This window comes from Atractosteus spatula, chromosome 14, assembly GCF_055471065.1.
Source record: "Atractosteus spatula isolate fAtrSpa1 chromosome 14, fAtrSpa1.hap1, whole genome shotgun sequence".
NCBI lineage: Eukaryota > Metazoa > Chordata > Actinopteri > Semionotiformes > Lepisosteidae > Atractosteus > Atractosteus spatula.
Window position 1 is genome coordinate 30,034,988 of NC_142719.1, and position 24,011 is coordinate 30,058,998.

The 24,011-nt window shown below is 48.6% G+C and overlaps 1 protein-coding gene across 3 annotated transcripts in view; it reads right to left on the reverse strand.

Annotated features, from left to right (window-relative positions):
* Window positions 1-24,011, reverse strand: part of ebf1a (EBF transcription factor 1a) — a 190,487-nt gene that overhangs the window by 54,880 nt on the left and 111,596 nt on the right. For 2 of the 3 annotated variants that reach the window (XM_088933266.1, XM_088933265.1), the window contains exons 7-9: window positions 17,619-17,700; window positions 12,129-12,270; window positions 149-279 (exon numbers count right to left, since the gene is read on the reverse strand). In XM_088933266.1, the coding sequence (XP_088789392.1) occupies window positions 149-279; window positions 12,129-12,270; window positions 17,619-17,700 (355 nt within the window). The remainder of the gene's footprint in view (window positions 1-148; window positions 280-12,128; window positions 12,271-17,618; window positions 17,701-24,011) is intronic. The other variant, XM_088933264.1, reaches the window with a different exon arrangement.

The following is a 24,011-nucleotide window of genomic DNA, read 5'->3' on the forward strand; positions in this document are numbered from 1 at the left end:
AAAAAAGAGATGGTCTTGATACCTTTCATACTTGAAATGCTTGCATTTCACTCCATCACCTGAGGGAGCGAACGGGAAAGCGGGTTCGCTTAGGCAGGGGGTACGTGTCCATACCCCCAACCCTGAAGATAGCCCCCCCCCCACTCACCTCGCTCCAGACCAGCATGGTTCCGAATATGACCTGCAGGCCGTCGAAGAAGTTGTCCCCGATGATGATGACGGTGGCGCCCCCTGTCGTCCAGCCCTCGCTGGGGCTGATGGCCTTGATGCAGGGCGTGGCTGCTCCCGTGGGGGCAGAGGGAGAGAGGAAAGACAGACAGGGTCTGGGTCAGCATGCTGACAGCCACTCTGCACCGAGGCAAACTCAAACATGGAGTTTCCCGCTGCAAATGAGCAAGTCTTCACATTGCAACACCAAGGAAACACAGCATCGTCCCTTATAGAAGGTTATCTGCATGGCAGTTTATTCCCATGCTAATATGGCACATTAGTATGTACTGTATATATTATCGGTACCTATTTGGTAAATTTATTTTGGATTACCACTATTTTCCATAGTTAGCTAAATCTGTCCATGCTAAAACTTTGCCTTTCTCATTATTTATTCACTATAGTATACAACAATAAACTTTTATAAGGGATCACCTCCTCAATGTGTCTTTTTCACCTTTTCACTATATGCCGTATCTCCTAGACACCGTAAAAACACTACCACCTGTTCGCACTCAGGATTTACTGATCGTCTGTTTTTTGGTTTTTTCGTTTGCGATTTTCAGTGCCAGATCTGCATCCTAGTTTTGTTTTTGTTTTTTACAGCAAGGGCAGAGCTTTTAAATATACCACACAGCTCCAGCAAGAAGAGATATAGGCCCAGCGAAACACAGCACTGGCATGGCCGTTTATGGCGCGTCAGAAAACGTGGAGTAGATTTGGCGCTGCACGGAGGAAAGACCTGAAATTGCTGGAAACTAGTGAGCTCCCATCGGCTGCAATGACCCGGACTTGTCAGGTTATTGTTCTTATTTTGGGCCTAATGTGCTTTACAGGAACCACATGAGATCTTTAGAACAGTAAACTGCTAGTAGCTCATGACCTCATCTTTCCTGTGACATTTTGCATGTTCACAAACGTATAAGGGCTTGAACTTGGCAGGCCTACATATACTGCAATTTTACTGCAAATCACAATGCCCAATTGTAATCTGATGTTTTGAGCTCTCTTGAAGGGTTGTAAGTTGCACACGTATTTATATGCAGGCAGACAGACAGACAGATGTGACAGAGTTCAGTAGTTCCCATCCCTCGTCCAGGAGAAACACTGTGTCTTCGGGTCTTTGCGGCAGCCGAATTCTTAATCACAGGCTGATTGATTTCAGTGTCCTCTTTGGGGCATGTTCGTAAATTGGCTTTCAGCTCTTAAAAGGTCAGATGTTATTTGTAATTGGTGTCAGCCCTGTGTTTCACAGCTTCCCCCATTCAGGTGTGCCACCTGAAACGTAAGCAAGTAGCCCTCAGCAGAAGGAAAAAACACGCCCCATGGGAAAGTCTGATACAGTGTCACTCCCACCTGTGTCTGCTCGTCATTCGTTGATCAACTAGTTAGAGCTGTGTATTGTACAATAATGGCCAGCAAGTTGGGGAGAAGTGCTTCTGGTTGAACATCTACTAATATCAGGCTACAGGGTGGTAACACTACTGACAAATGGAAATGGTGCTCTAATAGAGAGAATTCTTGATGAAACAATCAAACAAGAAATCAACACTGGAAATGTAGATATCACCTGGAATGAAACCCTGCAGGACCAGGGCTGGGAACCACAGGCATAGTTTATTGTCTACTAATGTGTTTTTCTTTCTGTTCTCATTTCTGTTAAACCATCGGGTGACCAGCTCCCGCAAAACCACACTCTTCTATGTCGAATCTCCAAAAAATCTCAAGTTTTAGGTTGAGGCACATGCATGGCAGAGCTGGCACTGGCAGGTCTGGTTGGCACACAAAACCAGTAAAGGTTTGAAACAGCGTGTTGCCGACGGTTCTTTCAAAGCCCCCTTGCAGAGATGACGAGCCAAAGAATTATTCCGTTCGGATGTCTGGTGTGGGAAAAGAAAACATTCTTTACCCTGCACGGAAGACATGGGCTGTCACCCCCCAGACAAAGACACGCAGAGACAGACGCAGTTTGGAAGAGGTGGGTGAGAGGGCACGGCCTCAACCAGTCGAGTTTCCTAGCTGTTACAGCTCAGGCAGCGCGGGAAAGCCTATCTTGCACAGGGCGCACATGTCCACAGAGCGCCTCCGTGAAGCTCAGCAAACTCCAATCAAGGGCCACTTCCAATCAAGTTTCGTTTGAAAGAAAAATAAATCAATCAGACCAGGAAATGCATTGATTGAGTGGCTGCAAATGGCAACTTATTTACACTGCAATACCAAAGAAATATGACATCATTAAAAAGATATTAAATTGTAATTATATACACACACTTTACATTCCACGAACGGCGGCGTAATTATATTGTAATTACTTAACTCTTGCTCAATAACTATTTCGGTCATTAATATCCTATTAATAAATGTTTTACTTAACGATGGAAATGGCTCTTAAGGCATTCCTGATAAAGCCTTCACTTATCATTAGAGGGAACCACATTATAATCTTCTTCACATATGCTCCATGGCAGAAGCACTTTGTAATGCATGACTGAATAATATCGAACATTTGCATATTATGGATTTTATTCAGAATTGAAACTGACACTCCAGACATGACATTTTTATATTAAAGCGTTACATGTTATTCTGTTTTTCTTTGGTCATTCTTAGAAATTTAGGGCTGCCACACTTACAAGGAGAAGCTTTTGAGTCAAAGATTTCTGTTGTGTGGAGGGGGGGACTGGGTTATGGCGTTCGTTTACGTTCCCATAATTCCCAGCTAAGAAATGTCAGAAATCTGTAATTTGTCCATTGTAAGATATACATAAACACCAGTTTTACTAGTCAAACCTATCAGTGTTACACTGATAAGCCTTAATAAGGCAAAACAGTTGTCTATGTCTGCTAACTAGGACTATATACTGTACACCATGTGGAATTAGAAGGCTTTATTGATGGGTTCTACTTTCTACTTCCTAGCTCTGTGAAACGAGCACAGCTAATTGATATTCACATTCCTGTAACTCCTACTGTTGCTGCAATGGCTGGGCCTGCTTCACTTCCTAGATGGTAATCAACCACACCAGAAGTCCCTTCTTCATTCAGTTCACATCACCACATACCTTTCAGAATAGGCATTAATGAGCACAGACTCTGGATGAAACCGCACAGCACCGAGGCCTGCATCGATCACGGCATTGTGCTCTGCTGTGCGTAGTGTGGCCGTAACAAAACACCACACACAGCAACATTTAGGAGCGGAAACCCCACAGGCACACACTTCAGTCTGCTGAAGCCCTCTGAACTGACAGCTGATGTGCAAAACGCAACCGACAGAACAGGGGTGGGGAAATTCGGGGGCCAAAGTTCATTTACTTCAGTGAATCTCTCTGGTCGGCTGCCTGCACCTAGCTGGCTTGTGAGCGTGTGCCTGGAGTCAGAGGCAGCGCTAGGAAACAAAAAACACGAGAGTGAGGGGGTTGGGGCTGGGGGTAAGGGGCAGACAAATAGCCAGAAAAAAAACGACAGAAAGAGAGAGAGAGAGAGAGAAAGGAATTGGTGCCTGCTGGCTTTCGGTCCAGTGAACTTTTGGATTTATGAAAGACAGAATCACCAGTGGTGCTTTTGTTTTTGTGCAGGGCGATAATTAATAATCCGAGGGTCAAACTGCGAAAGATCACTCAGCTCTCCGTGTGAGATAACAATGATCACTTCACAATAAACGCCCCGTGTCCCTGAGGCTCAGCAATGCCTGGAGTGTTAATTCCAGTGATTACACACACCTTTATTAAATATTACTCTGCCCTGCTTGTTTGAGGGCCTCGTGGACCTGATTGTTTTACGAGAGCCGTGTAAATGTCATTCTCATTTCGCTCGCAGCAGGCAGACAATTTTGAGTCCTTACAGGAGTCGATCAAAGGCCACGCGCCGGGGGATTTGCTGAGAAAACACGGACGAGTGATAAAAATCTAACAGATTAATTGGTTTAAATTTCATTTCAGGATGTTGAACTTTGGCTCCAGATTCTGTGATGCCGTCTTTCCAAAGCCAGTGCGGACTAATTAGTGGAATTCCAATTTGCTTCGGGTTAAAAAAAAAAGACAGGAAAATGATATGGCGGAGCTTTCAGCCTAAATACACATTAAATGGGTAAAGTTGTCTGTTTAGTAGATGTCACCCGAGATGGGATTTAACTGCTCGCTCTCTTTGCCTCTGCTATTTACATATGTATGAGTTAGCATTGCACAGGGGGATTAGGAAGACCAGGGCTGTATGGTACCTGGTACAGCTCATCATGTACTACAGCAAAACGAATGTGATCTACCGACATGCAGAACAACCCCGAAACATGTCCTCGGCAGATGGTGCAAGGGTAGGAGGTTTCTCATCCTGTGACTGCTGCAATAGGTCAGGACAGGCCTTGAACCCAGAGGTCTAACAAGCAGGTTTCCCTGAGCAAGTGGCTGGAGGCAGGGAGAAACACAGTGACACCAAAAGCAACATTTTAGCCTCCCGTAAATAAGCAGGAGGGAAACATAAAGGACCAAACTTGCTTCCAGGTTCACATAGTTTATGTGCGAGGTTCTGTTCTGTTTATGTGTACAGTACATATATAAATCTAGACAAAAGAATGATTGACCTTAAGGGGCTTGAAGAAAAACAGTCCCTTGGAAATGAGTCGGCCGGGATTAGTGAGCCCTGGGGCAGAGAGATGTTTAGGGGAAGCACAGATCTTTAAGAACAAAGGAAAGAAAAGGTTATCAGGGAGAGGAGGACATGATGCCCGCCTAGCTCAGGTGGTTTCTTGTAGCCAGTCAATGTGAGGATCTCGTCCAACTGTTTCATGGGAGACGCCGGGCGTAGCGGAGCCACTGACGACTGACGGGCGTCACTCTGCCAGGACAAAGATGGTCAGCAGTACCAACACGCTCCCTTAGCGAGACTAGTGGAGGAAATCTTGGGCTAGTTTCAAGCACGAGGCATTAGGGTTCTGGACTGGTAGCTGGACAGGAAATGTATGGGTTCACATCTCACTGTATAAATGGGGGAAAATGTACGCTGCTGTCTAAGAAGCTGGTAAGGAAAAGGAAGCACTGTATCACAGGGGTAGACACTCCACGGCTCTTCGAATTAGGAAGCAGTCCCAGCCAGGGTGGGGGCGATGCCCCTCTTTAAGAATTCCCTTCTGCCCCCCCGGGGTCTGGGCAGGACTCGGGAGGAAAGTCTCTTTTCAAGTAGGCCCAGCAAGGACAGAGGAGCCCAGTGACTCAGCATATTTCAAGAACAGTTTTAAGGGACGTGAAAGGAAACAGATTTAGATTTTTCAGGTTACGCAGCTGGATTTAACTAAAAATATCACCAACCATAAAAATATGCTAGCGGTTTTTAACAGCTTCTAAAATGTTGTGGCTCGTTGTCCAAACTGAGACCTATATATGTCTTACAGATGTGATTTATACATAATGCTCCTCAAAAGCAGTCTGTCTGAAATGGTTATACTTGACACTTCAGGACGAATGTTCAAACCGAAAAAAGCAATTCTACCTTCAGAGGTGTAACACTTGTAACAAACTGTACTGCCACACAAGTGACACATACTGTACAATCAGAGTGCAAATATAGTGCAACCAAGTGTAACAAACAGTAATTCTGCCATTTGAATGTTCTCCATCAGACTCCATTCTGTACTCCATCAGATTTTTGAAAAATCACACAGCTTTGGGGATCAAACAGATGATGTGGCTTATTGAGGATGACCTGTTCCTTTAGAGAATGTGTTTTTCTGACATCAAGAAAAGCTTCTGAGTGCAGGGAGGTGATCTTGTCTAGATTGGCTTTGTGAATTTTGTAGCTCTTAATAAGCCTTCTTTCACACCATATTTAAGGAAAGCGTTCCCAGGTTTGAGACCATGTTTGTCTGTGATGATGATGAGTAATGCTGCTTTTATACGTTTCAGTGTTCGGAAAGGAGGCCGGGAATGAGGGAATGAGAAAGAGGAGACGCTGAAAAAGAGGCAGAAAGAGGACGGGTGAACCCCTCGTTGGGCCTGTGCACCGATTCCGTGCGTCATCGGGCTGCTCCCGAATCCAAGAGGAGCCGAGAGTGACAAGCGGCGCCCCCGCCGCGACACGCACCGCAGCTCGGAGCGGCGCGGTTCAAAGGCCTCGGCTCCGCAACACAAGGTGTACACAGGCGGCGCGGCAATAAATAGAACCTCTCGGGGCCTCCAGCGGAGTGTTTGTCTGTCAATCCGCGGGAGAGGTGAAGTCTGAGGCCCCGCGTGTGACGGGAGGTGTCAAATCTAAAAAAGCTCCTCGTATAATTACAGTCTGGAGCTAACGCAAACAAACCCCGCGAGGTGCGGGTGAAGAGAGGTAGCCCGGATTAGCTCAGGAGGAAAAAGGAGCGCGTCGACCGCAGGAACTCGGGGTGCTCAGTGGGGAAGCGTCTGCCGCGATATTGCATTTCGGTTGTACACTTTCACGTCCCAAAATAACCGTCCCGGGAAAACTTTCTGCGCTCTTGAGGATTAAAAAGAGCCACAATCGGAGCACTGGCGGGGATGCTGAAATCCTCAAGCGTGAGCGTTCAGCTACGCAGCGGTTCTCTGGGTCCAGTAAAGAAACGGCAAAGCGAGATGTGTTCATTGTCTCCCGGAGTCCCCAAGGAACCCCAGCGTTTCCACGACAAGAGACCAAGCCAGGAGATATCGAGATCTAGCGAAATAAAAACAAGTCTCTGTTCCTTGAGAGTCTCGTTTCTGTTTCAACTTCTGTGCAGGACTCTTTGTTATCTTTGCTTTTTCCTGTACTGGAAGGAGTACTGATAAAAAAAGGGGAAAACTGTTTTAATCTTTCTGACATTGTATAGGACTTTGTGGTAGGCTCAGCTTTGTACCTATTAACCTTTACTGAAGCTTGATTTGACCGTTTTCGGATATCTCGACTTGACTGGCTGTACGGTAGATGATATGTTTCATAAGCAAACAGAAAAGGTAAGTGATGAGTGTTTCATGTGCTGGAAATAAGGCCATGCCCGGTGGTCTATTTTCCATTTGGCCCCATGTGAAAATGCCACTCTAGACAGTATTTTAACATCTGGTAGTAGCAGAAGTTAAAAAAAAAAGGTCGAAAATCCTTCCTGACACATTAGATGTCCAGCATGGCTGTATGTCTTTTTGTTATTTATGTAACATTTCCCCTTAATTGGAGCATTACAGGCTTAACTTCAGCTTACGATCCATGATGAAAAAAAGACCAACCATCCACACACAAGTAAATACAGTACAGGCTAAATCTACTTTGCTTTACATGCATGCACAATGTCCGACAAGCATCAATTTGCTTAAGGAAAGCAATCCAATTTTCTAAAGATAAAGGAAGACGTCGTGGGGTTGTTTTTTTGTGGATCTCTCCACTGATCGCTGATCTGCTTCTCTTACCAATTCCGAGGACAAGCCGGAGCGCAATTTGGAATGGCTTGGGAGACCAAAAAAAAAAATCCTAAACTCCCAACAACAACAACAACACCACAAAAAAAAAACAAAAAAAGATGAACGAGAGCACTGGAACAATCTGCGATGGTAATCTTGGCCTAAGTCGACTTTTTTGCAGGCGCTGAAATTGTGCGCGGATTAACCAGATGGTGGAACGAGAATCCATCTGATAGGATTAAACTTTGGTGCCTCCCTCTCCGCCATCTGTCACCCACACTGCTGAAGCGCACAGAGCCGCACAACTTCCCCACAGACGGTGTAGGCAAACAACAGCATGGCCAAATGGAGCCTTCTCCCCCCCCCCCCCCCACCCCCTACACTCCTCGTTCTCTCTTTCCTCCAGGGCAAAAGATATTCCCGCTTGCCTGAGGACATGACTTTTCATCCCGGTTTTCCCTCCGCTGGGTTTAACTGTGCTGGCTGCTGGGATCAAGCTCTCCTTCCCCGCGTGCCAGCTCCAGCCAGCATCCTGGCGAGCAAGCGGGAGGCTGATCAAGCTCCTCCGTCTTAATATGCCTGTCCGTCCACACACATGGGCGTCTTCTAGCTCTCCGCCCGCGAGCTGAGCTCTCGGAGTCGGAACTGCACTGCCGGCAGGAGAGAGTTCTAGCCCGGCCGCCGCTGGGTGGACAGCTTTAGCGTCCATGCCTCGCTCCCCCCTCCTGCGCGGGAGCCCAGTATCCCAGCAGCACTAAGCTGTGCCGCGCCGCGCCCAGGTGGGCAAAGATGGCCGCTCGCTTCCCAGCCACTCCATTTGGGGATTTCTGTACAACTGGTCAGTGGAGCCGATAGCTTTGTGGCTCAGCTCGACAGTTAAAAAGCGCGCCTCGTCTTGATGAACTCGCGCTCGGAATGGTATTTGAGTCTACTTCTGGGACAACTTGACATACGTGACAAAACGTGGTAAAGCACTGTGAAATCATGGTAAAGTGCAGAGCGGTACTCTCCTGACATACCAGGCTAGCAGCATTATACGGTAAAGGCACAGGAATACTACAAAATTATCCCGCATTCTGACAACTATCCCGAAGAATGCTCATTCCCTACGAGCTGAGCAGCACAGGAGCACTGGTCGGGAGGGGTGAGGTGTGAGACTCCTTCCCCCTGCAATGTGAATTCGAACAGCGGTTTGGAGGGATACTCGCAGAGCTCCACGCCAAAGGGAGACGAGAGCTGACCTTCCTGCTCTGCTCTTCTATAGTTCCCGTTTAAGGACTTGAAGTCAAGCAGCTGGGGGCAGCCCAGTTTCCAGGAAGCAGCCGGCCTTATCTTTGGTGCGCAACGCTAGAGCCCTCACAGCACTGCCTCCCTCAGCACGACGGGGACCCTCTGCTCACACCAGGCGCTTAATCTTCCTAACACACCGCCCAGCAACCAGAGCGTCCCCCGCGATCCCAGTACAATCAGTAGGATGCATTATTCCGCCTTTTCAAAAACCATCTTTAATATCGCTTAAAGCCTTTATTTGTTTCTTTATTAAGATTGAATTACTTTGAAAAAATATGGTTTTTCAATCCACAGAATGCTAAATGAGAAAATTATTGGATTTGGATTTAAGTCAGTTTAACGCGGACAATCAGTTTATGAATCATCTGCCTGTGTCATTAGAGCATATTAAAGGTTTGCGGTAATGCACCAACCTGAGGCCAGCTTTGGGCCATCGTGTGACACTGGCATGCAGATAAGGAGTGTTCTCCGAGGAAGTAAACGTGCTATTTACAATCGGCCGATCCTCGCAAAGCATACGCACTACTAAAGACGACGCACCTCAGGGGAAGGGTCTTGTCTGTCATTTTGGTTTGAGCTTTTAAGAGTCTGAAAGAATTAAGGTGGGCAGAAAATCCCTGACAAATCTTCCATCTGTAATTTAAAAAGGGAAAAAAGAAAATCTGCAATGGTCAACTATTCTCAGCGCCGCTGTTCCGGAGCGAGCCAGATGCGCCATCATGCTGTGGGAGCCCGGTTGACTCATTCAGGCATTTCTCTGCTCACATGATAGAAGACAAACGGGCCCCTTTCTGTGCCGTTCGGGGGAGAGAGCAAAAAAAGCCTGCAGTCAGCCATTTCGCACTGCCAATCGGTAATAAAAATGCAACACGAACATGTGCAAACAGCAAATAATCAACGATGCTGGCTATTATCAATTATATCAGAGGACCGGATACAAGTGTTCACAATTCTCAAAAAAACACCTGAGAAAGTCAGCCCACTGGACTTCTTCAGAACCAACAGCGAAGCATGAACCATTGGAAACTATATGGAAGTGCATTTAAAACTGAGAACAGATGATGCGTCTTTACACAAAGGGTGGTGGGTGTGTGGAACAGGCTACAAAGCCATGTTGTTGGCCATGTTCCTTCAAGAAAAGGCTACATGAGATCCTGGGATCAGTTAGCTACTGACAACCCAAACGGGCCAGATGGGCCCGTATGGATCCGTTCGTATATGCTCTTGGTTTTGAGATGCTACGCATCTGCCTTGTGCTGGCTGGGGCTGCAGTCACGCCAGGCCACATGCGTCGTGCGAAAGGCACCTCACCGTCCTGCGCGACCGAGAGCTGGTGAGCGGCCTGCCAGGGGTTAAGAAAGAGCCGTGGCAATAAACCAGGGGAAACGCGGCGCGCTTCACACACGCTTCGGAGTCGATGACCCGGCGTTCTTCACTGTCAGGAGCTGCAGTTGCCTGGTCATTCCGGGTCACTGCCCTACCATGTCAGACGTCCTCCTCGGAGTGTTAAGCGCTGACTGGAAGCTTTCTAATGAACACATTTGTCACGATCCCTTGCCAGAGCTGCTTCTGAGAGCTGAGGTTCACCGCGCCCACCCCCTTATGAGGAAGGAGGGTGCACCCCCAGAACAAACTGGGGACCAGTGGGGGGCTGCCTTCAGAAAAGGACCCGCTGCCATTACAATGCGTGCTGTTCTGATTCGATGGAGTGTGTGTGTGTGGGGGGGGGGGGGGGAGAGAGTAGGTTATCACATTAATTAGACAGAGGATCTTCGCAGGAGCTCTTGTCATATTCCTGCCTTGCACCGCTGAACAGATGGTTCCAGAGTGTAGGACGAGTAAAGATACCCCTCACCACTCCCCCAGCCCCCTCCATTTTCCCTTCAAAATGTAACCCCCCACCAGTGCCATCCTTCCTCTCCCAGCCGGGCAAAGGGGCAGAGGGGCAGGATCGCCACTCTCCATTAGCGAGCGGCGGCGCAGGGCGCAGTGATTTAGTCACTTCTCCTGGCAGTCTGTCAGCGCGACGTGCCTTGCTTCGCCTGGCTAGATATTCAATCATTAGATAATAAACCACGGGAGCGTGCAAACTGACAAGGTCTCCGCACTATCGCCTTCACGAGCCCCTCGCGTTCTGCCACGGGGAAGGAGGAGACAAACCAGGCGGCGTCTGACTCGCCGCCGCCCTCTTCCCCGTTAATGTTTCCCAAAAGCCACCTCACAGCTGGAGGAGGCGTGATCTGCCAGGAGATCCTGCTCCTATGCAGACGCCTCCTCCTGGGCATCACAAACAGAAGCAGGGCGCTCTGGAACCTCCTGCATGAGACAGAGGCCACCCCTGCGCGATCAGTGCCCAGGGTGGTGGGCGCGAGCGTTACAGGGGGAACGTGGCCCAGCCCTGCAGCGCTTAGCTGAACGCTTCTGAGACGTCAACATTTTTGTTTTTGTGCCATCAGAAATTTGTGAGGAGAAGTAAAGCATTAGGGAAATTTCCAGTCGGTCGGAGAGACAGAACTCGATACAACTGGACGCGGCGCTAAGAATAACGCTGGCAAACAAGAGGCACTAGCTCAAAGCACAGCCTTATCACCTCCAAAGTTTTTATTCCTCGTTAAAACAGGATTGACCTTTTTAATAACGGAAAATGAGTGTGATTTGGTTTGCGGATTTGCTGGGATCACAGAGCCAAGGCTGGAAGTCTTTTGAGGGATATTAAATCACTAAAGATCTTGCTCTCTAAATAATGCTGTCCATGGGCGACTGCAAAGATATTTTCGGAGACCCTCTGTGAACCCGCTATTACTACAACCCGGACAGCATAACAGATCTGAAGGAGCCGTGCTCCTTTAGGGATTTTACCTTGCACTTGAACCAGTCTCACTATGATCCACTGACAATACTGGAGCAAATATCCTTCTGCACTTCAAGGCTTGACAGTGGTGTGCCATGAGACCCCAGCACTGTCCTGCAACACTGTACACTGTGTCAAAGTGGAAAGGCCAATACATACTGGGAATGACCCAGTGCAATTTGTAGCCTGATCTGAAGACGGCACAGGTGCAGACATTGGACCAGGGGGCTGACAGCAGCGAACCACTCGAGAAAATGCAGATAATTACAAGATAATTACAAAAATCACAGAGGACGAACGGCTCCGGAGACACCACTCTCTCTCTCGCTCGCTGGCTGGCGGGCCACACACAGCTTCACAAGCACCCCCACGAGAAGCCAAGGCAAGGAAAATGGAGTGCCTACCATGTTCCAGATAAGAGGGCGTACCTTCAGAGGGATCGAGCCTCCGAGCCCTCCGGCCGTGCTTGGAGTTGTTGTGCACGAACATGTTGTCGGACACAGCCAGGACGTGCCCGTCCACGTTGACCGTCGTGGACACCACCACCTGGGGCGAAAACAGCAGGGCAGCGGTGTGAGGAACGGTGCTCGGCGCAAGCTCCCGTGAGCCGCACGGACAGGCCGGGTCCTAAACGAAACACCCTGATGGCTGCCGAGGGGCACGAAAACACACTGCATCAGGACTGGACCCAGCTGTGTCTGTCACGCCTCTCGGTGTATCCCACAATTCTGCAGCACGGGGCCTAGCTTCCAAAAGGCATCACTAGTCCCCAACAGGCGTGTGCTGCACAAAGTGGATTTCCTGTGATTAGTTTACCTGATCTGGCTAGTCCCAGAGAAGAAGCTCTAAAAGTCTTGCATCTCCATTATTTGTTACAGATTTGACATCATCAGGTCAGGATATCTGCAAGAGCACGACCAGAAATCGAGGCTGCATAATTAAGAAGGCCTTGAAGAACCTCGTTTTAGGAAAAGAGGTCGCATTCCACACTCTTCGCATCTGGTTAGGCGCTGTTTTTTTTTTATTGAATTTGCCGTGACTTGTCTTGGTACACGATAGAGTGCAGACGTGACTTCGACATTGACCTCCACGATACGTAATCTCCCACATCTCACATCGAATAGCCCGGAGTGTGTCAGGAGACTCCTGTGGTCTTCCTAAAACCTCCTCACCCCTCCCTCCGACGGTCTATCCCAAGATGCAGGGAGGGTAAAAAAAAAAAGCAATAGTTGACAAAGTCATGTTCTTTCACACGACCTCTGAGAAACAAATATCACAAGCGTTTGCTAATTGCTGTTGCCGCCCTGCCTAAACCCCCCGTACCCCCCACCCCTGGCCTCTGCCTGCTGACAGCCTGAGCGCCAATCCACCAACTCCAGCTTAATCCACCTATTATGTCGACTAATTAACTCTGTTCGTCTATTCCCCGTGTCATTATCAGAGCTCGTCAGCTCTACCAGTGCTGGTGCGCGGAGGGCTGCTGGCCCCCGTGATTGATCGCCAATAGATTGACATGCAGATTAATTTAATTAAAAATCGCCTCACTTGAGGAGCGAAAGACAATGGCGGGGAGCTAATAGATTTGCTCTTGTAATAACATGAGCCCCGAGCACCGTTGCAGAAGGGGTTTTGGACTTATTTTACTGAATTCCCCAGCTGACTGCAAAGGCTCTTATTTAAATTGCTCTAAAGCTTCGAGAGGTTTCTGCCTCTGAAGAGGGGAAGTGCTTGTCAAGACTTGGCAAACATTGCTTTCAAGTCTCTAAGGGATATATATTCGCTCTTTTTTTCTGGCATTTTTTTTTCTCCTGAAGACAGCGTGAATGAGGGCATTGTCAAGGTTTCTGAAATTCTGTTGGTGATTTTGCTTTTGGATTCTCGCTGTGCTTGTCATGTCACTCAGGTGAGAGTGTCCCCACAGGCTCGAGGCCTACCTTCAGTCTCTGAAGGCGAGACAGACACTGTGTCTCCGTCCTCTGCCCATTGAGTACTGCGGGGCGGCTGTCCTCTCACCAGAGAAACACACTTACAGGACTTCCATGGGTTAGCAGGCACGTGCGCAGGCACTGCGTCCTTTTCGGAAATTAAAAGGTCCGCACGCGAACTATTTTGTTTTGCAAAACCTTTTTCATCGGCTTGGGGTTGATATTCACACTTTTTAGTATTTGCATAAAAAAATGAAACAGCAAACAACTAAATGCATTGTTTTAAGTGTGCCCCCTCATCAATTATCATATACTTTCTTCTGTTTTGCAACTGAATAATACTTTATTTGTACATACACTATGCTCTCTTGAGATCTACTGCCTGTTTCCGAGATCTGTTGCCTACATGGACAAAACTTCAATACATTTTTCAATTCAGTTGTTTAAAATGTGCACTTGCTTGCCCATTGAAACCATTAATTATTTTTTAATATTAATTTCCTTAATTAGACGAAGGCTGTTAAAAGCAGCTACACTACACCTGGTAACGGCTCTAATGGTTTTATCAAGAACACAGTCGTGAGGGAGCCAGTGCCTAACCTGGCAAGCAACAGGCACAAGGGCCAGTTTTCCTAGAAGCCAATTAACCTACCAGAATGGCTATGGGATGGAAACGAGAGCACCCAGAGGAAACTCATCAGAGAGAACATGCAAACTCCACACATACAGCACCCCAGTGCTGGATTGGACCGAGTGCTCCCGGTGCTACGATGCAGCAATGCAAACCACTGCAGCAACGTGTTGCCTGGTATCTTCTATCATTTTCACCTTCTTTTTCTTTACCTGCTGTTATGCTCTTTGTTTTGCAGTGGTGTGAATAACTGCATGCTGGTATTGTCATTTGCATATATGGTTGTAAAGAATGATGTAATGTTGTTTCATTGGTTGTGTAGCATTATCACGGAGTTGTGACGGCACTTTTACATTACGTGCATGATGCTGTAAACTTACCTCATGCACAGACCTTTCCGAAATGCCACATTTCGTGGCTAACCCACACATTTCCAAACAGTTACAACATTTCAGATGATAACAATGACTTTCAAAGCGCAGCTCTCTTCAGCCAAGGGTAGGGTATGTAGCAATCATGAAGCTGAGCTGCAGTTGTACAGTTGCCAAAAAAACTGGAACAGCGCACAAACTGGAGCAATACTAAGCCTGTGGAGCTTAAAGGGAATAGACAGACCATGTAGCTGCTTTCACGGCCTGTAAGATTCACTGAGGTCCTTCAAAACACTCGCGGATGCTTGCTGTAAATCTGCCATGGGAATAGATTCTTTTACGACTAGTTGTACTTTGCTGTTAATCTCCTGTTGCTTAGTTTATCTCTAACAGAAGCATTTAACCTTTTTATTGTGTTCATTCCATTAAATGTATTGCAACTTTTTAATTGTTGACGCCTGTGGGGGTAAGGTGTAGGCTGTGGGAGTCTTCTGCAGAAGTTTTCCTTCACTTTCTGGATCCTAGGCAAATATTCCATACAGAAGTCTCTGGGAGAGTCCAGAGTCAGCCTGGTCAAACGCTTCATTTCAGCAAGAGGGAAGGGAAAGATAATTTATGCTTGATCCTGAGCCAGCGATGTGCAGAAAAGATGGCCCAATTAAAGAGAAACCGTCACATTCAGGAATGCAACTTGATGTCCTGGTGCCTACATCCATTTGACTAGCAGCTCTGGCCAGTTCTGGAGTTGAACAAGCCAGAAGGGAGGAAAAAACAAAAAACACTGACATACCCTTCCCCCCCCCCCCCCCGAAACATACAAAAATAGTGAGTTCTCTGATCATTAAAAAACCTGGCAATCTTCCTTTCCAACGAATGTTCAATAAAAAGCATTTGTTCAGTGACTCCAGTGAGGCAAAGCCAGGCGTGCCGGTGTCACGGTAAGAATGGAAGAGATTGGAAAACCAGGACAGTCCTGGAAGATTCACGACTGCATGGGAAAAGGCAGGCAGACACACGCAGACCATTATTCTTTGACTTCTAAAGCGAAAACGCAACTGGTTTGCAAATATTATATTGGGGATGTTTCCTGGTGAGTGGAGGTAATTGTATCTGTAAGTGTATATATGCAGAAAGAAGCCTACCCCATTTCTGTGACCTGCCACGATCGCTAAAGCTAGACAATTAAACCAGTGCCTGCACTAAACAGGGCTCCTCGTGCGTAGGAATTAAGCAAAAGTGCAGTAAGGGAAAAATCAATCCTGGCTCTGCAGAGTCTGGCTCCCTCATCCGAGAGCCACGCCACTACGCTTCCTGAAGACCAGCGGAGAAGTAAGTTCATTGTTTCCCAAGTAAATCGCAGGAGGGGAGAGAAGAGGATGTCTCCGAGCTCTTGCACGTTCCTGCTTGGCAGCAGGCACTCAGGGTGGCCAGGAGTCAAGGTCTCGTGTTTCCTTGGGCCGCACAGTCCGGGGGGGGGTGGGGGTTTATTTATGTAAGCGCAGGGGTGGGGGGGGGGAAGCACTGAAAACTCATTTGCCCGTCGTGCGTGTAAAGGTGCGACTAATTGTCGCAGCCATTTGCGAGCAGGCGGCGCGGGATTCCAGAGCGACCGGTAGGAGAAGCCGGCTTGATGGGTAACCCCTCCCGCTGGCCGGGGCCCTCGCGCGCACCGGACGCTGACGGCTGCCGGGAGATAACGTGGAAATGGATTACCATATGAAAATCAGAGCTCCCTCCGAGTATAAATTAGGCATGTCAGTGCACTATCGGGAAACAGAGGCATGGGCAAGACCCGGCCGTGTCTCCCTGTCAGGGGAGCGTGTTGGGAGAGAAAAAGGAAGGGCCTTCTCGCGCGGTTCCATGTTTCGCCATCAATCTGGTTTGGGTCCGGGCAGGCGCTGCTGACGTGCAATTCTCTCCGTCTGACCGCATGCCTGAGCTTCTCTCTCTCTCTCTCTCCCTGTGCGTCATCTGCCTCTTGATTAAAACTTCACCCGGGAACTTTGAAGGCGTTTATTTTTGTCTTTCTCCTGTGGCGTCGCAGGAGACCGCCGGCGGCACACAGCCTCCGTTCGCGGCCCGGGCAGGGATCCCGGACCCCTCGGTGGTAGCAGCCCTCCACGCCGCCCAGCTCAGGGGGGCCATGACGGGACCCTGCCCTCCCGACTCGGATCGAAGACATGGAGGACGTTGCCAAATGGGGCTTCTCGACGGCGAAGGAGCGCTGGGAGGGCCCTGTACAGGGATGAAGGAGGATATCCCTGTTCCCCGCGCTCCTGCGGAGGACTGGACGACTGCAGGTTCGGAGCCGGGACAGGGGAAAGGCACAGACGACAGCAAGTGGCAGGGCTTAAGGGCAAATCCAGCCCCAGCATCCACTTGCTCTGTTGTAACATAGCGGAGGCTGCATGACTTTGCATGAGTGTGTGCTTATTGTCTCTCTCACACCTGAAGAAGGCTCCACGGCCGAAACGTTGTGTTTTCCTTCTCCTTTTTTTCAGCATGGAATAAACCTATTACTTGTTCCTTACTGTAAGATGTCTACAGTGGTATAAAGTTTATTTTGTTCGGGAAATAAAAGTCACGAAGAAGGGAGGCGCACTGGCCCTTGTGGCCCCCTCCCGCACCCCCTCTCCCCCCGGCGGCTACGACAAGCGCCTGCTCAGGTACGAGTCTTCGTTGAAGGCCATTATTTTTCACAGGTGTGTCGCAGGGGGTTTCCAAGTAAAAAAAAAAAGACAGGGCCTTGTGCTTTTTTCTCCACGCTGAAAAAGCGGCCTTTCTTGAATGGCCATTAGGGAACTTCAAACGGTTAAAAATGCTGTAAAAAAAGCCAGTCCCAGCAGCGTCAGGCTTCGAAAGCGCATCGCCTGTTTTCTTTACCAGTGACACCCCTCTGACCTCGCTCAAGACAACGACGAAGTGACAACGCGCCACGAAAGGAGGAGAGGAGAGCTCGGGCCCTACCTGGAACCTGCGCATATCCCGGGGGTTTCCAGCGTTCTTTAGGCAGTTCTGGTTGCATTTCAAGAAGAATTTCAGAAAAAACCTGAAAGACAGAAAACAAGATGGCCGTCAGCTATGCAGCGAAGGACGTGGGAATGAAGCAGAAGGACGCAGGCAGCAGGCCGGCACCACCCACTGGAGAGCGTCTCCATCGGCTCCAGTCCTCCAGCGTTCCGCTCACGCAGAATTTGAAATCCATCCAGCATATGTTTGTGCTTCCATTTCCATCCTTCTTTCTGTCCATCTGTCTGTCTTTCTCTGTCCATTCATTAATCATTCTCTGCCCATCCATCCTTTTCTCTATCTGTCCTTCTCTCTGTCCATCTGTCCATCTTTCTCTGTCCACTCATTTATCTTTCTCTGTCCACTTATCTGTCTTTCCCTGCCCATCTGTCCATCTTTGTGTCCATGCATCTGTCCTTCTCTCTGTCCACCCATTCTTCTCTCTGTCCATCTTTCTGTACATACATCTGTCCATCTTTCTCTGTTTTTTCTCATCCATCTTTCTCTGTCCACCACCCTTCTTGGTCCATCTGTCCATCATTCTGCCCATCTGTCCACCTTTCTCGGTCCACCCATCCTTGTCCAGCCACCCATCATTCTGTTTCTATCCACCCTATTAACCAGAGTGCAGTAGTTTTGCGACGGGTTACTCTACTAAAATCAAATCATGCAAAAATATACGTTTTATTTATCAGCTTTCGTTTGAATTAAACCATAGTCCCAGCGGAGGTTCTATTCTTGGGGGTTTAATACATTGTGAGCATTGGAAAGTCATTCCAAAACAGTTATTAATCCTATCAATCAAACTAAATGAAATTTAAAAAAAAAAACTTTAAAAAACCCATCGTCATATTTTATTGCAGAACCAGTTCCATAGTAACGAAAGGTGGCTGTTACAACAAGACCCTGGCCAACAGTTCCTAAACAGGCTTTTATTGTCAGTCAAAACATTTCAAAATGCACCCTAACTCCCCTGAATGATCACAAGCACATCAGCTCTTAAATAAGTCTTCAAATTCTCAGTCGATACTGATATCCAAAAACTTTATAGCAAGCCTGAGGCAGGTTAGAGTATATTTCAGACGAAAAAGAATACCTGTACTTAAAGGGTATATCAGTGTACTGTTCTTTATGAAAGGCATTGATCACGCCAGAGTGTTTTTTTTCAACAAGCGTAAGTAGTAAGTGACATATAGATACAGCTGCTGTTTATATAGCGTTCCTGTTTATAGTGTCATTGTTGATGCAGGATTTTAAATGTGAACTGGCTGCAAATGCTTTATGTTGGCTGGTTATATATATATAAGCAAATAAATATTCAGCACATCACCAACAATCACAATGACAAGCCTGACATGTGGTGAAAACAGAAAGGTAGCAGGAGTCAGACTACAGTATCTGTCAGGAATGATATTTCTGTGCTTCTCAGGAGTACAGGAAAGCCAGGATGCAGACCCACCATGTGGTCTAAACTCTCCATGGAGTACGGTACCGATCTCCCATAAGTAACACACGGCTGTCCAGAGCCTCAGCATGACATGCTGTAGGTGTTTTGTTTGATGTTCCTTAAGCCGAGTCTCAGAAGCCAACAGAACAATTTCAACATCTGCAGCTCGAACAGCACAGAGCACAACACAAATCGAATGAAGAAAGGTTACAAATGAAACAGCGATTTGGTACATCTAGTCTGTTTTAGTCTACTTTTGATAACATGGCTTGTTCCACACTCCCACAACCCTTTGAGTAAAGCAGTGCATCATATTCTCTGTTTTTTTAAAGGGCACATTTGTATCCTAGTTTAACTGTTGACTCTGAATAAGTCCAAGGGGTTGACATCCACAATATCTCTGGATTTCGAATTCTTGAACTAGGACTGTGTTCTTCTCTTTTCAAGACTTAAAGGGTGCAGTTCCTTTAGCCCGTCAGTGTAGGTCATTCTTTTAAGCCAGAGAATGTATCTGGTTGCCCTTCTCTGGACTGATTCTAGAGCAGCAAACTCTTTGTATTGTACTGACCGAAACGGAAGACAATATTCTAAATGAGGTCTTCTGCTTTGTGCAATTTTAATGGAACATCCCTCAGTTCGAATTCTACACTATTAACTATATATCCTAATATTTCGAAGGCCTGGCATTTTTTGAAAGGTCGCTTTCCGAAAGGCGCTATATACAACAACATGCGACTGATCCAGCGTTAGAACACCAAACCCAGATGAGAAGGGGGGCCGCTGGGGTACAGGTACGTCACAGCTATCCATGCTGTCACAGCTGATAAGCCCGCTGGGAGCGTGTCTTGACGGTTCGCAAGAGAGGGATCAGGACTGATCTCAAACCGCGAGAGATCGGCACCGCAGGGCAGGGGAAAACTCTCCTCCCCCCTCCCCTTCCAGGAAGCCCAGCAATGTGGGTGAGGCTGGGGTGGGGTGATGGAGGTGGTCCTCGAACGTTTAGGGTAAAGGAGAGGTGTGCGGGGGGGGGGGGGGAGGAAGGGTGTTTCAGCGACGGGGTGACAGTGCGGCGGCTGTCAGCGGCCCGTCAGTTAGCGGGCAGCGAATGAAGGGCAGCGACACTGGATCCTGCCAGGAGGAATGTTGGCAAACAACTGCCCCCCCCCCGCCCCGCCAGTGCAACACCGCTCTCCTCCCCACCCCCACCCCCAGCAACCCGTCTCTTGCTGAAATAAAGAGCTGGACCATCTGTCAGGAGGCGAAGATGGCCCCTGTCAGCTCCCGCCCGGCGCCGCAGCCCAGGGCCTTATGAGGCAATGTCTCTCAGAACACGCTGGCCACAGGGGAGCATCCCAGCTCGGCCTCCTCCTGGGGCCCCCGCGCGCACGGGGCAGGGGAGGAGGTGGGTGTTTTGGGGTTTTTTTTTTTCTCGTTTCGTTTTAAAAAAAAAGAGAGAGAGAGAGCAGGAGCCAGCCACCTGCCTCCGCTGGCACCGCTCCCCTGAAGGAATACTTTCGTAATGGGGATGAATGTCACAGTATAAAAATATGCGCTGGGCGCCGCGTGCCAGGAGGCGGCTAATAAGCTGTGGCGCGCTAGGCCCAGATACAGGAGGTGTGGGTCCGGGACGTGGAAATATTCAGACACGTGAGAGTGGCGAGGCAGTTTCGCTCAAGCCAAACGCAAATCAGCTGACCTCACTCCTCCAGATCGAATTTCGCCAACCTAATTAAGATAGCACTGCCGGACAGGTCAGATTTTAAAGAGGGGGGGGGGGGGGGGAGGCTGATTTTTAAACAGATGCACGCAACAAAATCCTGTGGACTTGGCTTGCGAGATTCTTTCCGTGCAGATCTGTGTCTCTCTCTCTCTCTCTCGCTCTTTTTTTTTAAAGAAACGCAAGCATGTCATTTTCCATCGCAGAAAAAAAAAAAAAAACAGAGCCGTGAAAGAGTAAAGCACTGTGTGCTGGGGAGAAGTTTGTAAAAAAGCACCCCTTCATGGAAGCTGTCCCGGCGCAGGGTGCTTCCATTATGCGGGGAAGAGGAGAGAGGCAAGGCGAGAGAAGAACTCAGACCCCTTATTCATCTAAAGTTACACTGGAAAGAATTTTTTACCCCAAAAGTCCAAATCTGGTTTAGATATGAGAGCAAAGAACATAGGCAGGTCTATCCACTTCATCAATCAGTCCATAGTGCATTCTCGTGCCACTAAAGTAAACAGCATTAAACTCTCCCAGTATGACATTTCTCCACTGCTGCCCATGGTTTACTTAAGCAATAAAATCTGGAAGCAGCTCCTGAATAATCTGACACAGCCTAAAGCCTGCTGTTCACTTTTCATTGGGCTCTGTAAAGAAGCTGTGGCAGTATTCTGGTTGTGGCGCTAGTTGCGCACAGCGGGTTCTGAAACGCGAGGCTGTCCGCCCCAAGGGGACGCGCATGTACACCCGAGAACTACTTTACACAAAGAGTGGTGGAAGTCTGGGACCAGTGTGTCGTCGAAGCCGACGCCCCCAACCCAAAACAATATGACACCAGCCGCCAAGCGAACTAGATGAGTCATACGGCCTCGCTGTTATATCGCAGAGCGGGCACAGACTATACGAGCCTGCCATCTTCCAGAACTGCCGTGGGAACACAGTGAGCCATCAAGACCCCCTTTTTGCCGTACCCACACATTAGCACGACTAACACTGCGTGCCGACATAACACTCTTCTGATCTGCAACCTTTTTTATGCTCTTATACTGTATGTCCAGCGTGTTTGAGGTACAATCACAAGTTGGCCATTTCAGAGAGCTTGCAATCCGACTGTCTAACAAATATCTACAAACACATTCATTTCAACATGACTCTGAAGTCCGCGCTTTTAGTCTGGTGGAGTGGTGGCTCTGTGGCAAAGGATCTATGCCTGTGGCTGGAAGGTTGCCAGTTCAAATCTTGCAGCTGGCAGAGGAATCCTACTCCGTTGGGCCCCTGAGCAAGGCCCTTAACCCCAGGGGCGCTGTACAATGGCAGACCCTGCGCTTTGACCTCATTCCTAATGCAAGAAATTGTAAAGGGTTAATAAAGTGATATTGTTATTATTATTTTAAAGCCAGGGAGCGGTGAGGAACCGTCAACAGCTTCACAAAACCCTGCGGGGGACTGCTGCTCCGAACTCTCTGAAGTGCTTGTTCCTGGGGTTTCGAACCCGGGGCTCGCCTCTGGCGGCCGCCCCATTCCGGTGGGGGCATTGACTCAGCGCCGCCGCACAGGACCGGGCTCCCCGGAGCCACTCGGACGCTCCACAGCAGAGGGAGACCGAGACGCAGAGAAGGGAGGAAACCGGGCTGGTGAAAAAGCAGAACGAGAAGCCTGCCTCAACACGAGTCTGGCCGAGGGGGAGTTTTTTCAGCTTCAGGCCGCCGCGCTTCCACATATAATTTTTATTCTCGTTTCTCCACATTAATTAGCACGGCTGTTCCATTCTTCTTTTCTTTTTTTTTTGCTCGACGAGAGGCCAGCGGGCCACTGCCACCACCTCACTCTCGTCCGTGCGCTGCTGGCAGCTCAGCGGCAATTACAGAAGGAAACGGCGGAGGTCAGGAGTGTGGCCAGCGAAGTGACAGGCCTCATTAGAACCGCCGAATCTGTTATCACAACAGAACAGGGGAAAGTCACTTCATTAACAGAACTTTTCTTCATTTACCCGCGTAAAGCGCTAATACGCAGTCACCCAGCCTCTTTATAATCCCTCTCAATTGAGACATCCCTGTTTCTCCCTGACCCGGCGCTGACCAACCATGAGAAAGAGCGCAGCCTACAGAAACCGTTTCAATAAAGTTGTCTGCCTTTTCCGTTGAGGTTTTAACCTCTTTTTAGACTTCCCAACAGCGTCTTTCCTGCGCGGCTCTTTGTACTTCAACTGAGGCGGGCTTTTGTTCCAATCACAACACCCCCTGCAAAACCGCCCAGGAAAAGGACGAGACATTTCCCTGCTCTCTGTTCAGAGGGGCACCTTTCCCAAACGGTTTAACCTCCGACCCCACCGCCGTTGCTACAATTGAAGCTGATGTCGGACTTCTGTCTGTTATTGGCTTTGTTGGGATATCTGAGCACACCGGTTTCGAAAAATACGATCTGCTTCACAGGTGCCTCGGTGGTGAGCATTGCTGTGCTGGGGCCCTGGGTTCAATTCCTGCAGAGCTATCTGTGTGGAGTTTGTATGTTCTCCTTGTGTGGGGTTCCTCCGACACTCCAAAGACAAGCTGGCAGGATAATTGGCTCCATGGGAAAACTGGCCCTGGTGTGAGTATGTGTGTACGTGTTTGTGTGGCCCTGTGATGGACTGGCGTCCTGTCCAGGATGTACCCTTGTGCGCGTTGTTTGCTAGGATAGCATCTGACTCCTCCCCAACCCCAAATTGGATAAAACGTCTAGAAAATGGATGGATGGATCTGCTTCACTAGTCCGGCACCTCAGCGCTCGTCTCTGGCTGCCCGTCCAGAGGGAGATGGCCAGGGGAGGAACTGACTCCTTTGCAGCACCATCATCCTGAGCACAATCTTCATCCTCCAGTCTGCTTCCCCTCTGTTTGCGCAAATGAAGCCAGGATCTTAGCTGATCGGAAGACAAGGCAGCGAGGGGGGCTCATATGACAGGACCTGCTTTTTCACGGGCCGATACCTCTGTCCACGCTGCCGGTGACACTGTCTACACATGCTCGGGAGCTGACAGACTACTGCGCTGCAGTAAGCTCTCCTCATTAGGAGAGGAGAGGTTCACAGGACTCTTATCCAGTAAATCCGCACGGCTTTCAAGAGCAGCCAAGCTTCTACCACAAATATGCATGGCTTGGCCACGCTTTTCCACAGTTTAGTCCAAACTTTACCATGATTCCTCTTCTTTACCACACCACAGC